The 15,335-nt window shown below is 36.9% G+C and overlaps 1 protein-coding gene across 17 annotated transcripts in view; it reads left to right on the top strand.

The window, feature by feature from the left end:
• LOC103690071 (interaptin-like) overlaps positions 1–15,335 on the top strand; it is a 280,846-nt gene that overhangs the window by 130,795 nt on the left and 134,716 nt on the right. For 14 of the 17 annotated variants that reach the window (XM_063277012.1, XM_063277016.1, XM_063277015.1 and 11 more), the window contains 4 exons: positions 3,849–3,916; positions 4,309–4,402; positions 10,510–10,583; positions 10,975–11,068. The exons of 2 other annotated variants lie outside the window; for them this stretch is intronic. In XM_063277012.1, the coding sequence (XP_063133082.1) occupies positions 3,849–3,916; positions 4,309–4,402; positions 10,510–10,583; positions 10,975–11,068 (330 nt within the window). The remainder of the gene's footprint in view (positions 1–3,848; positions 3,917–4,308; positions 4,403–10,509; positions 10,584–10,974; positions 11,069–15,335) is intronic. One more of the 17 variants, XM_063277018.1, reaches the window with a different exon arrangement.

The raw sequence follows: 15,335 nt of genomic DNA, 5'->3' as shown, positions 1-15,335 counted from the left end.
AGCTATGTGGATTCATTTCTGGGTCTTCAATTCTGTTCCACTGATCTACCTGCCTCTCTCTGTACCAATACCATACACATTTTATAACTGTCCCTCTGTAATACAGCATGAGTTAGGGTATCGTGATTCCCCCAGAAGTTCTTTTATTGTTGAGTATAGTTTTTGCCCTCCTGGGTTTTTTGTTATTCCACATGCATTTGCAAATTGCTCTTTCTATCTCTAAGAAGAATCGAGATGGAGTTTTGATGGGGATTGCATTTAATATGTCGATTGCTTTTGGCAAAATGGCCACCTTTAGTATATTAATCCTGCCTATTCATGCGCATGGAAGATCTTTCCACCTTCTAAGATCTTCCTCAATTTCTCTCTTCAGAGACTTGAAGTTCTTGTCATACAGATCTTTCACTTGCCTGTTTAAAGTCACACCAATCTATTTTATACTATTTTGGCCTATTTTGAAGGGTGTCATTTCCTAAATTTCTTTCTCAGCCTGTTTATTCTTTGAGTAGAGGTAGGCTACTGACTTGTTTAAGTTAATTTTAAATCCCGACACTTGATAATGCTGAAGTTGTTTATTGGGTTAAGCAGTTTTCTGGTGGGACTTTTGGGGTTGCTGCAGTACACCATCACATTGTCTGCAAATAGTGATATTTTGTTTTCTTCCTTTCTTATTTATATCCCTTTCATGTCCTTTGGCTGTCTCAGTGCTCTGACTAGGACTTTGAGTACTATATTGAAGAAGTAATGAGTGGGAAGTCTTTTTCTAGTCCCTAATTTAATGGGATTGCTTCTAGTTTCTCTCCATTTAGTTTAATGTTATCTACTGGTTTGCTGTGTATTGCTTTTACTATGTTTAAAGATGGATCTTGTATTCCTGAGCTTTCCAGGACTTTTATCATGACGAGGTTTTGAATTTCGTCAAATGCTTTCCCCGCATCTAATGAAATGACCATGAGGTTCTTATCTTTGAGTTTGTTTATATAGTGGATTACATTGATGGATTTTAGTATATTAAACCATCCCAGCTTCCCTGGGGTGAAGCCTACTTTATCATGATGAATGATTGTTTTGATGTGTTCTTTTTTTCGGTTTCCACAAATTTTGTTGGGTATTTTTTGTCAGTATTCCTAAGGGAAATTGTTCTGAAGTTCTGTTTCTCTTTGTGTCATTGTGTGGATTTGGCAGAAGAGTACTTGTGGCTTCAAAGAAGGAATTTGTTAGTGCTCCATTTGTTCCTATTTTGTGGAATAGTTTGGACAGTATTGGTATGAGGTCTTCTATGAAGTTGTGAGGAAATTCTGCACTGATCCCATCTGGACCTGTGCTCTCTTTGTTTGGGAGACTTTTAATGACTGCTTCTATTTCTTTAGGAGTTATGGGGTTATTTATATGGTTTATTTCTTCCTGATATATCTTTGGTACTTGGTATCTGTGTAGGAAATTTTCCATTTTCTCCAGATTTTCCTCTTTTGTTGTATATAGGGATTTGTAGTAGGATTTGATGATTTTTTAAATTTCTTCTGATTTAGTTGTTATGTCTCCCTTTTCATTTCTGATTTTGTTAATTTCGATATAATCTCTGTGAGCTCTGTTTAGTCTGACTAAGACTTTACCTATTTGTTGATTTTCTCAAGAACCAGGTGCTGGTTTTGTTGATTCCTTATATAGTCTTTTTCATTTCTACTTGGTTGATTTCAGCCCTGAGTTTTTTTTTTATTTGTTTCCTTCTACTCTTCTTGGGTTTACTTATTTCTTTTAGTTCTAGTGTTTTAGGTGTCCTGTCAACATTCTTACATCTGCTCTCTCCTGTTTCTTTTTGCAGGCTCTCAGAGGTATGAGGTTTAATCTTAGTGCCGCTTTCATTGTGTTCCATAAGTTTGGGAATGTAGTATCTTCATATTCATTAAGTTCTAAGAAGTCATCAATATCTTTCTTTATGTTTTCCTTGACCAAGTTGTCATTGAGGAGAGCATTGTTAAACTTCCATGTATATGTGTGCTTTCTGTCATTATTGTTGTTGTGAAGACCAGACTTAGTGCATGCTGTTCTTTTAGGATGCATGGGATCATTTCTATCTTCCTGTATTTGTTGTGGCCTGTTTTGCGGCCAATTATATGGTTAATTTTGGAGTGGGTTCCATTATGTGCTTAGAAGAAGGTCTATCCTTTTGTTTTAGGATGGAATGTTCTATAAGTATCTGTTAAATGCATTTTGTTTATGATTCCTGTTAGTTTCTCTATGTCTCTGTATAATTTCTGTTTCCATGATCTGTCTAGTGATGAGAGTGGGTGTTAAAATCTCCTACTATTTTCATGTGATGTGCAATGTGTGCTTTGAGCTTTAGTAAGGTTTCTTTGATGAATGTAAATGCTCTTACATTTGGAGCATTGATATTTAGGATTGAGAGTTCATCTTGGTGGATTTTTCCTTTGATGAATATGAAGTGTCCTTCTTGATCTTTTTTAGCGAGTTTTGGTTGAAAGTCAATTTTGTTTGATGTTAGAATGGCTACTCCAGCTTGTTTTTTCAGGCCATTTGCTTTGAAAGTTGTTTTCCATCCATTTATTTTGAGGTAGTGTCTGTCTTTGTCACTGAGGTGTGTTTCCTGCATGCAGCAAAAAGTCCTTAACCCCAGTTTTCCTGATTGTTCTCTGAGCTTGAGGGAGCAGTCCTGACTTCCTAGATTATCAGCTACCCCTCGTTGTGTGAGCCAGTAAAGTCTCATGGATTAGTCAGATCATCAGAATCTTTATACTCTGAACGTTAAAAACAATCCTATAAGTACAGTATTCAATAACAAGGAAAAGCCATAGATTGGAAAAAGCATGTTTTCTAAAAAGGTACATGAATAACAACAAGTGAAGTAAACTTACTCCTCTCTGCTACACGTGGAGGAGCACAAAAACACAGTTTAATGCAACATTTACTAATTTTGCCTTATTTTTGAGAAATTGTGCATCAGTGGTTCTACATCTTGATATTTCTCTTAATCTTGTGACTTTTCGTGTTGTTTATCAATGCTTTTCTCTGTAAAGCAGCTTAACTTTTGAACAGATGTGTTGACACAGCACTTTTGACTCATTACATAGGCATTGAAGACTGAGGAATCCCTGAATTTGTGGCATGCTTCGTCTATAGGAATAGTTCCAGTCAGCCAGGGATTCACCAAAAAATCTTGTCTCAAACAAACCAAAAAACAAACAAGGAAACAAACAGATAAAGAAACAAAATCAAAGAGCCCTCCTCTCCCCAAAACAATGTAGCACTTATTTTATCTTGGTGTTTTGCATATAAGAGAAGATATTCTCCACACGTAGATACACATGTGATGAGACAAATTACTTACCTATCTTGATGTTTTTTATCTTCAAATACTGTTTACTAAAACATGCTTAAGTGTCATAATTTACTAAAGAACACAGTAGTAATTTATTCTTGGAGACATCCTAATATGTAACATATACTAATACAAGTAATATTCTCTTCATATTCAGTGAAGTGTTTCCTGAGATATAATTGTATAAATTATTACCTTATGTAGTTTACCATTTTTTCCCATTTGGCCCATTATTGCAATTTCAGTAATAGATAAAATTTAATTGTTAAAAAGCACAATTTATTTTGATATGAGAATTGCCAGCTATCCTCATTTTAGGTTTTATGGCTATGAGAGTCCTATTGTAACAGCTGTTGACTACAGTTTCCACAGAGTCACAGTAAATACATGGAAGGGAAGAAACTTTCATATTTCCTAAGAGAATCGAGCATAGTACAGGACCACAGAACTGCAGTATTGCACAGCATGTTTTAGACTATGACTAACATATTCATCTTCCATTTATGCCCAGACGTTTAGCTCCCAGTCACGAAAAGATGCTGCAAGTGGAGAAGAGGACATGCCGGAGAAGCTAGAGAGGTACAGTGGAAAGCAATATGGCAAGGAAATTGAGAGCCCATAAAGGAAATAAGCAGTACAAGATGAAGTCGTAGCATTTCTGATAAGAGTTCGTTCTGGTGCCATGGAGAAGTTCCTGCCTGAAGTTGTTTGAATTATGGACCTGCATGCTGGGTTGGGGTTTAGCAGTATGCGTTCTTTATGTGTTCAAGGATCACATGCACAGAAGTAGAAATGCATACTTTTAAACTTATCTTAAAACTTGCTGTGTGGACAACATTGCACATTCATAAATATGATGGTTAACAAACCATTCACTTGAATAATTTTAGAAAAGTATCTAAATATTTCAGGAATTCTCCGTTGTGTTTAATTTATCTGTGCGCCTAATTATTTAACAATATGGTTTTCAGTTCGAAACGTGATTTTGTGCAGCGAAAAGGTCCCACAGAATGTCAAATAGAAGAATTAGAACAGCCTCAGATGACCTTGGATGGTAAAACTTGGGTAAGTGAGTTGTATTCAGATTACCATTTTTTTTCAAGTAGGTCTGTATAGTAATATTTCAGGCACCATGAGAAATATCTCAAAAGCAACAGCAGGCATATTTACTCTGCACACTTATGTGCAAAACTGCAGTGAACACAAATGAAACAATGAATAAATTTCACAATTTCGAAATGATACATTGTACAAATTAGATTCAGCTAATCATTTGTGTGTATTGTCACATGACTGCCCTAGTGAGTATGGAAGAGAGACAACAACCTGTGGAACTTGGTTCTTTCCTCACACTGTGTGTGTTCCTGGGAATGACCTCTGATCAACAGGGAGGCTTGGTGTTAACCACCTATACCCATGAAGCTATCTTGTCTGTCTGAAATATACTTACGTATACATATTTTCTTGAACGTCTAATAACCTTAAAACTGATGTTATCTATTTGTGAAACTCACCCACTGGGATAATTTTTTAATTTTTTTTTGCTTTATTAGATATACTCATTTACTTACATTTCAGACCTTATTCGACTTCCCAGTTTCTTGTCCTTGAACTACCATTCGCTCCACTCCCTCACACCACCGGGTAATGAACACTATAGACCTCCCTTATTTTCCCCCCTCCATACTCCGCTGCACTGGGGGACCAACTTTGGCAGGACCAAGGGATTCCCCTTTCCTGGTGCCCCAATAAGTATATTCTATGCTACATATGCAGTTGGAGCCCTGGGTCAGTCCATGTATAGTCTTTGTGTAGTGGTTTAGTCACTGGAACCTCTGGTTGGTTGACATTGTTGTTGTTATGTCGTTGCAAGCTTCTTCAGCTCTTTCAATACGTCCTCAGACTCCACCAAGTGTGCCATATTCTCAGTTCAGTGGTTTGCTGCTAGCATTGACTCCTGCATTGGACAAGCTCTGGATGTGTGTCTCAGGAGAGACCTATATTCAGTCCCTTTCAGCATGCATTTTCTTGCTTCATCATTCTTATGTAGTTTTGGTCACTGTACATAATTGGGCCACATGTAGGGCAGGTTTTGAAGGGCCTTCTTTGAGTCACTGCTCTAAACTTTGCTTGCATTTCCCTTCCTATGGATTATTTCCTGCCTTTTAAGTAGGCGTGGGAGCATCTGCATTTTGGTCATCCTTCTTCTTGAGCTTCCTGTGGCCTTTGTATTGCATCTTGGGTAATTTGAGCTTTTCGGCTAATATCCACTTATCAATGAGTGCAAGACAAATGTGTATTTCTGTGATTATGTAAACTCACTCAGGATGATATTTTCTAGTTCCATCCCTTTGCCTATGAATTTCATGAAGTCATTGTTTTTTCATAGCTGACTAGTATTACACTGTGTTCATGTACCACAATTTTGAAACCATTCCTCTGTTGAAAGGCATCTGGGTTCTTTCCAGCTTCTGGGTATTTTAAATAAGGCTGGAATGAACACAGTGGAGCATGTGTCTATGTTGTATGTTAGAGCATCTTTTGTGTAGATGCCCAAGAGAGATATATAGCTGGATCTCAGGTAGTGGACTATCTAATATTCTGAGGAACCTCCCGATTGATTTCCAGAGTGGTTGAAGCAGTTTGCCATCTCACCAACATTGGAAGCATGTTCCTTTTTCTCCACATCCTCACCGGCATCTGCTGTCACTGGAGTTTTTGAACTTAGCCATTCTGACAACCCTGAGGTGGAATCTCAGGGTTGATTGATGAGGGAGGAGTTGAACATTTCTTTAGGTGCTTTTTGATTCATCAGCTGAGAATGTTTTGTTTATGTCTGTACTCCATTTTTAATATGGTTATTGGGTGCTCTGCTGTCAACTTCTGGAGATCTTTGTATATTTTGGATATTAGCCCTCTATGAGATGTAACATTGGTAAACATCTTTTCCCAATCTGTTGCTTTCCATTTTGTCCTAATGACAATGACTTTTGTTTTGCAAAAGCTTTGCAGTTTTATGAGGGCCTTTTCATTGATTCTTGATCTTAGAGTATGAGCCATCGTTGTTTTTTTTTTTTTTTTCAGCAAATTTTGCCTGGTGCACATGTGTTCAAGACTCTTCCCCACTTTTTCTTCTATTAGTTTGAGGGTACCTTGTTTGATGTGGAGGATCTTTATTTACCTGGACTTAAGCTTTGTACATGGTCATAAAAGTGGGTTGATTTGCATTCTTGTACATGCTGAACACCAGTTGAACCAGCACCCTTTGTTGAAAATATTTTCATTGTTCCAATGCATGGTTTTGGGTCCTTTGTTAAAGATCAGGTGATCATAGCTATGTTGGTTCATTTCTGGGTCTTCAATTCTGTTCCACTAATCTACCAGTCTGTCTCTGTACAAATACCATACATATTTTGTAACTGTTCCTCTGTAATACAGCATGCGGTAGGGGATCGTGATTCCCCCAGAAGTTTTTATTGTTGAGTATAGTTTTTGTTATCCTTGGTTTTTTGTTATTCCATATGCATTTGCAAATTACTCTTTCTATCTCTATGAAGAATCGAGTTGGAGTTTGATGGGGATTGCATTTAATCTGCAGATTGCTTTTGGCAAAATGGCCATCTTTACTGTATTAATCCTGCCTCTTCATGAGCAAGGAAGATCTTTCCATCTTCTAAGATCTTCCTCAATTTCTCTCTTCAGAGACTTGAAGTTCCTGTCATACAGATCTTTCACTTGCCTGTTTAAAGTCACACCAATCTATTTTATACTATTTTGGCCTATTTTGAAGGGTGTCATTTCCTCAATTTCTTTCTCAGCCTGTTTTTCCTTTGAGTAGAGGAATGCTACTGATTTTTTTAAGTTAATTTTAAATCCCGCCACTTGATAACGCTGAAGTTGTTTATTGGGTTAAGTAGTTCTCTGGTGGAACTTTTGGGGGTTGCTGAAATACACCAGCATATCTTTTGCAAATAGTGATATTTTATTTTATCCCTTTCCAATTTATATCCCTTTTACCTCCTTTGGCTGTCTCAGTGTTATGGCTAGGACTTCGAGTACTATATTGAAGAATAATGAGTGGGAAGTCTTTTTCTAGTCCCTAATTTAGTGGGAATGCTTCTACTTTCTCTCCATTTAGTTTGATGTTATCTACTGGTTTTCTGTGTATTGCTTTTTACTATGTTTAGATATGGACCTTGTATTCCTGAGCTTTCCAGGACTTTTAGCATGAAGAGGTGTTGAATTTTGTCAAATGACTTCTCAGCATCTAATGAAATGACCATGTGGTTCTTATCTTTGACTTTGTTTATATAGTGTATTACATTGATGGATTGTAGTATATTAAACCATCCCTGCATCCCTGGGATGAAGCCTACTTGATCACGATGAATGATTGTTTTGATGTGTTCTTGTTTTCGATTTCCAAGAATTTTGTTGAATATTTTTGTGTCAATATTCCTAAGGGAAATTGGCCTGAAGTTCTCTTTTTTTGTTGTGTCATTGTGTGGTTTTTTCAGAGGAGTACTTGTGACTTCACAGAAGGAATTTGTTAGTGCTCCATCTGTTTCTATTTTGTGGAATAGTTTGGACATTGTTGGTATGAGGTCTTCTATGAAGGTCTGAGAGAATTCTGCACTGATCCCATCTGGACCTGGGCCCCTTTTTTGGGAGATTTTAATAACTGCTTCTATTTCTTTAGGAGTTATGGGGTCATTTAGATGGTTTACTTCTTCCTGATATACCTTTGCTACCTGGTATATGTGTATGAAATTGTCCATTTCCTCCAGATTTTCCCGTTTTGTTGAATATAAGGTTTTGTAGTAGGATCTGATGATTTTTTAAAATATCTTCAGATTCGGTTGTTATGTCTCCCTTTTCATTTCTTATTTTGTTAATTTTGATACACTCTCTGTGACCTCTGTTTAGTCTGGCTAAGGCTTTATCTATTTGTTGATTTTCTCCAAGAACCAGGTCCTGGTTTTGTTGATTCCTTGTATAGTCTTTTTCATTTGTACTTGGTTGATTTCAGCCCTGAGTTTTTCTATTTGTTTCCTTCTACTCCTCTTGGGTTTATTTATTTCTTTTAGTTCTAGAGCTTTTAGGTGTGCTGTCAATATTCTTACATCTGCTCTCTCCTGTTTCATTTTGCAGGCTCTCAGAGGTATGAGTTTTAGTCACCGCTAGTACTGCTTTCATTGTGTTCCATAAGTTTGGGAATGTTGTGTCTTCATATTCATTAATTTCTAAGAAGTCATCAATATCTTTCTTTATGTTTTCCTTGACCAAGTTTTCATTGAGGAGAGCATTGTTAACTTCCATGTATATGTGGGCTTTCTGTCATTATTGCTGTTCTGAAAACCAGTCTTAGTGCAGGCTGTTCTTTTAGGATGCATGGGATCATTTCTATCTTCCCGTATCTGTTGAGGCCTGTTTTGTGACCAATTATATGGTCAATTTTGGAGAAGGTTCCATTAGGTGCTGAGAAGAAGGTCTATCATTTTGCTTTAGGATGGAATGTTTTATAAATATCTGTTAAATGCATTTGGTTTATAACTCCTGTTAGTTTCTATGTCTCTGTATAATTTGTTTCCATGATCTGTCTAGTGATGAGAGTGGGTGTTAAAATCTCCTACTATTTTCATGGGATGTGCAATGTGTGCTTTGAGCTTTAGTCAGGTTTCTTTGATTAATGTAAATGCTCTTGCATTTGGAGCATCGATATTTAGGGTTGAAAGTACATCTTGGATTTTTCCTTTGATGAATATGAAGTATACTTCTTGATCTTTTTTAATGAGTTTTGGTTGAAAATCAATTTTGTGTGATGTTAGAATGGCTACTCCAGCTTGTTTCTTCAGGCTATTTGCTTGGAAAGTTGTTTTCCATCCATTTATTCTGAGGTAGTGTCTGTCTTTGTCACTGAGGTGTGTTTCCTGTATGCAGCAAAAATTCCTTAACCCTAGTTTGAGTGATTGTTCTCTGAACTTGAGGGAGCAGTCCTGACTTCCTGGATTGACAGCTACCCCTGGTGGTGTGAACCAGTAAAGTCTCATGAATTAGTCAGATCATCAGACTCTTTATACTGTGAAAGTTAAGAACAATCCTATGAATACAGTATTCAATAACAAGGAAAAGCCATAGATGGAAAAAGGCATGTTTTCTAAAAAGGTACATGAATAACAACATGTGAAGTATACTTACTCCTATCTGGTACATGTGGAGGAGCACAAAAATACAGTTTAATGCAGCATTTACTAATTTTGCCTTATTTTTCAGAAATTGGGCATCAGTGGTTCTACATGTGGATATTTCTATTGATCTTATGAATTATTGTGTTGCTTCTCAATGGTTTTCTCTATAAAACAGGTTACCTTTGGAGCACATGTGCTGACACCGCACTTTTGACTCATTACACAGGCATTGAAGACTGACATATCTCTGAATTTTTGGCAAGCTTCGTGTATATAAATAGTTCCAGTCAGCCAGCGATTCACCAAAAAACCTGTCTCATACAAACCAAAAAACAAAAAAACAAACAAACAAACAAACAGATAAACAAAAAAAAACAAACAGCACTCCTCTCCCCAAAACAATGTAGCTCTTATTTTACCTTGGTTTTTTGCATTTTAGAGAAGATATTCTCCACACATATATACACACTTGATGAATCAAATTACTTACCTATCTTGATGTTATTTATATTCAAATAGCATTTAGTAAAACATGCTTAGGCGTCATAATTTACTAAAGAACACATTAGTAATTTATTCTTGGAGACATCCTAATATGTAACATATACTAATACAAGTAATATTCTCTTCATATTCAGTGAAGTGTTTCCTGAGACATAACTGTACAAATTATTACCTTATGTAGTTTATCATTTCTCTCCATTTGGCCACTGTTGCAATTTTATTAAGAGATAAAATTTAATTGTTAAATAACACAATTTATTTTGATATTAGAATTACCAGCTATCCTCATTTTAGGCTCTATGGGTATGAGAGGACCATTGTAACAGCTGTTGACTACAGTTTCCACAGAGTCACAGTAAATACATGGAAGGGCAGAAACTTTCATATTTCCTGAGAGAATTGAGCATAGTGTAGGACTGCAGAACTGCAGGAATGTACAGCATGTTTGGACTATAACTAACACATTTATCTTCCATTTAGGCCCAGACGTTTAGCTCCCAGTCACGAAAAGATGCTGCAAGTAGAGGAGAGGACATGCTGGAGCAGCTAGAGAGGTACAATGGAAAGCAATATGGCAAGGAAATTGAAAGACCATAAAGGAAATAAGCAATACAAGATGAAGTCGTAGCATTTCTGATAAGAGTCCTTTCTGGTGCCATTGATAAGTCCTGCCTGAAGTTGTTTGAATTATGGACCTGCATGCTGGGTTGGGGTTCAGCAGTATGCATGCTTTCTATGTTCAAGGACTACATGCACAGACATAGAAATGCATACTTTTAACCTTATCTCAAAACTTGCTGAGTGGGTAACATTGCACAGCCAGAAAAATGATGGTTACCAATCCATTCACTTGAATAATTTTAGAAAAGTATCTAAATATTTCAGGAGCTCTCTGTTGTGTTTAATTTATCTGTGAGCCTAATTATTTTACAATATGGTTTTCAGTTCGAAACGTGACTTTCTCCAGCTAAAAGAAACCACAGAATGTCGAACAGAAGAATTAGAACAGCCTCAGATGACCTTGGATGGTACAAGTTGGGTAAGTGAGTTGTATTCAGAATACCATTTTTCTTTTTCAAGTAGGGCTGTATATATTTCAGGCACCATGAGAAATATCTCCAGAGCAACAGCAGGCATATTCACTCTGCAAACTTAATTGCAAAACTCCAGTGAACACAAATGAAACAATGAATAAATTTCACAATTTCGAAATGATACATTTTACAAATTAGATTTAGCAAATCATTTGTGTGTATTGTCACGTGACTTCCCTAGTGAGTATGGAAGAGACAACAACTTGTGGAACTTGGTTCTTTCCTCACACTGTGTGTGTTCCTGGGAATGAACTCTGATCAACAGGGATGCTTGGTGTCAACCACCTATGCCCATGAAGCTCTCTTGTCTGTCTGAAGTATACTTATGTATACATATTTTGTTGAACCTCTAATAACTTTAAAACTGATGTTATCTATTTGTGAAACTCACCCATAGGGATAATTGTTTAACAATTTTTTTTGTTTTTATTTTTAATTAGATATACTCCTTTACTTACATTTCAGACTTTAATCTGATTGTCAGGTTCCTGTCCATAAGCAACCATTCCCTCCCCTCCTTCACCCCCACCGGATAGTGAACACTATAGCCCCCTCTTATTGCTCCCCCTCCATACTCCGCTGCACTGGGGGACCAACCTTGGCAGCACCAAGGGATTCCCCTTCCCTGGTGCCCCAGTAAGTATATTCTTTGCTAGATATGCAGTTGGAACCCTGGGTCAGTCCATGTATAGTCTTTTTGTAGTGGTTTAGTCACTGGAAGCTCTGGTTGGTTGGCATTGTTGTTGTTATGTGGTTGCAAGCTTCTTCAACTCTTTCAATACTTCCTCTGACTCCCCCCATAGGGTGCCATATTCTCAGTTCAGTGGTTTGCTGCTAGCATTGACCTCTGCATTGGACATGCTCTGGATGTGTCTCTCAGGAGAGACCTATATTCAGTCCCTTTCAGCATGCATTTTCTAGCTTCACCAGTCCTATGTAGTTTTGGTTACTGTGTATAATTGGGCCACATGATTTTTCAGGTTTTGAAGGGCCGCTCTTTGAATCACTGCTCTAAACTTTGCTTGAATATCCCTTCCTATGGATTATTTCCCCCCTTATAAGAAGGAGTGGGAGCATCTGCATTTTGGTCATCCTTCTTCTTGAGCTTCCTGTGACCTGTGGATTGCATCTTGGGTAATTTGAGCTTTTTGGCTAATATCCACTTATCAATGAGTGCAAGAGAAATGTGTTTTTCTGTGATTTTATAAACTCACTCAGGATGATATTTTCTAGTTCCATCCATTTGCCTATGAATTTCATGAAGTCATTGTTTTCATAGCTGAGTAGTACTCAATTGTGTAGATGTACCATATTTTTTGAAGCCATTCCTCTGTTGAAAAGCATCTGGGTTCTTTCCAGCTTCTGGCTATTATAAATAAGGCTGCTAATAATACAGTGAAGCATCTTTCTTTGTTGTATGTTAAAGCATTTTTGTGTACATGCCCAAGACAGATATATAGCTGGATATCAGGTAGTGGAATATTCAATTTTCTGAGGAACCTCCAATTGATTTCCAGAGTGGTTGAAGCAATTTGCAGTCTCACCAACATCGGAGGAGTGTTCTTCTTTCTCGACATCCTTGTCAGCATCTGCTGTCACTGGAGTTTTTGAACTTAGCCATTCTGACATGTCTGAGGTGGAATCTCAGGGTTGATTCGATTTGCATTTCACTGATGAGGAAGGAGTTGAACATTTCTTTAGGTGCTTTTTGATTCATCAGCTGAGAATGTTTTGTTTATCTCTGTACTCCATTTTTAATATGGTTATTTGGAGCTCTGGTGTCAATTTCGGGAGATCTTTGTATATTTTGGATATTAGCCTTCGTTTGGATGTAAGATTGGTAAAGATCTTTTCCCAATCTGTTGTTTGCCATTTTGTCCTTATGACAGTGTATTTTGCTTTGCAAAAGCTTTGCAGTTTTGTGAGGTCCCTTTAGTTGATTCTTGAAATTAGGGCATGAGCCATTGTTATTTTGTCAGGAAATTTTCCCCAGTGCCCACGTGTTCAAGACACTTCCCCACTTTTTCTTCTATTAATTTGAGGGTATCTGGTTTGATGTGGAGGACCTTTATCTTATCTGGACTTAAGTTTTGTACATGGGCATAAAGTGGATTGATTTGTATTCTTCTACAGGCTGACCACCAGTTGAACCAGCACCCTTTGTTGAAAATGTTATCATTTTTCCATTCCATGGTTTTAGCTCCTTTGTCAAATATCAGGTGATCATAGCTATGTGGGTTCAATTCTGTTCCACTGATCTACCTGCCTCTCCCCGTACCAATACCATACACATTTTATAACAGTTGCTCTGTAATGCAGCATGAGGTAGGGTATCGTGATTTCCCCAGAAGTTCTTTTATTGTTGAGTATAGTTTTTGCTATCCTGGGATTTTTGTTATTCCATATGCGTTTGCAAATTGCTCTTTCTATCTCTAGGATGAATCGAGATGGAGTTTTGATGGGCATTACATTTAATCTGTAGATTGCTTTTGGCAAAATGGCCATCTTTACTATATTAATCCTGCCTATTCATGAGCATGGGAGATCTTTCCATCTTCTAAGATCTTCCTCAATTTCTTTCTTCCGAGACTTGAAGTTCTTGTCATACAGATCTTTCACCTGCCTGTTTAAAGTCACACCAATCTATTTTATACTATTTTGGCTTATTGTGACGGGTGTCATATCCTCAATTTCTTTCTCAGCCTCTTTATTCTTTCAGTAGAGGAAGGCTACTGATTTGTTTAAGTTAATTTTAAATCCTGACACTTAATAATGCTGAAGTTGTTTATTGGGTTAAGCAGTTCTTTGGCGGAACTTTGGGGTTGCTGCAGTACACCATCATATTGCCTGCTAATAAGTAATGTTTTTGTTTTCTTCCTTTCCTATTTATATTCCTTTCACATCCTTTGGCTGTCTCAGTGCTCTGGCTAAGACTTTGAGTACTATATTGAAGAAGTAGTGAGTAGGAAGTCTTTTTCTAGTCCCTAATTTTAGTGTGATTGCTTCTACTTTTTCTCCATTTAGTTTGATGTTATCTACTGGTTTGCTGTGTATTGCTTTTACTATGTTTAGATATGGACCTTGTATTACTGATATTTCCAGGACTTTTATCATGAATAGGTTGTGAAATTGACAAATGATTTCTCAGCATCTAATGAAATGACCATGAGGTTCTTATCTTTGACTTTGTTTATACAGTGGATTACATTGATGGATTTTAGTATATTAAACCATCCCTGCATCCCTGGAATGAAACCTACTCGATCATGATGAATGATTGTTTTGATGTGTTCTTGTTTTTGGTTTCCAAGAATTTTGTTGAATATTTTTGTGTCAATATTCCTAAGGGAAATTGGTCTCTAGTTCTCTTTCTTTGTTGTGTTATTGTGTGGTTTTGGCAGAGGAGCACTTGTGGCTTCAATGAACGAATTTGTTAGTGTTCAACCTGTTTCTATTTTGTGGAATAGTTTGGACAGTGATGGTATGTGGTCTTCTATGAAGGTCTGAGAGAATTCTGCACTTATCCCATCTGGACCTGGGCTCTTTTTGTTTGGGAGACTTTTAATAACTACTTCTATTTCTTTAGGAGTTATGCGGGGTTATTTATATGGTTTATTTCTTCCTGATATATCTTTGGTACCTGGTATCTGTGTAGGAAATTGTCCATTTACTCCAGATTTTCCTGTTTTGTTGAATATAAGGTTTTGTAGTAGGATCTGATGATTTTTTTAATATCTTCAAATTCGGTTGTTATGTCTCCCTTTTCATTTCTGATTTTGTTAATTTTGATACACTCTATGTGACCTCTGTTTCGTCTGGCTAAGGCTTTATCTATTTGTTGATTTTCTCCAAGAACCAGTTCCTGGTTTTGTTGATTCCTTATATAGTCTTTTTCATTTCTACTTGGTTGATTTCAGCCCTGAGTTTTATTATTTGTTTCCTTCTACTCCTCTTGGGTTTATCTATTTCTTTTAGTTCTAGAGCTTTTAGGTGTGCTGTCAAGGTTTTGACATCTGCTCTTACCCGTTTCTTTTTGCAGGCTTTCAGAGCTATGAGTTTCCTCTTAGTACTGCTTTCATTGTGTTCTATAAGTTTGGGAATGTTATATCTTCATATTCATTAATTTCTAAGAAGTCATTAATAACTTTCTTTATGTTTTCCTTGACCATGTTGTCATTGAGGAGAGCATTGTTAAACTTCCATGTATATGTG

This window comes from Rattus norvegicus, chromosome 17, assembly GCF_036323735.1.
Source record: "Rattus norvegicus strain BN/NHsdMcwi chromosome 17, GRCr8, whole genome shotgun sequence".
Classification (NCBI taxonomy): Eukaryota; Metazoa; Chordata; class Mammalia; order Rodentia; family Muridae; genus Rattus; species Rattus norvegicus.
This window is presented reverse-complemented; position numbering and strand designations above follow the sequence as displayed.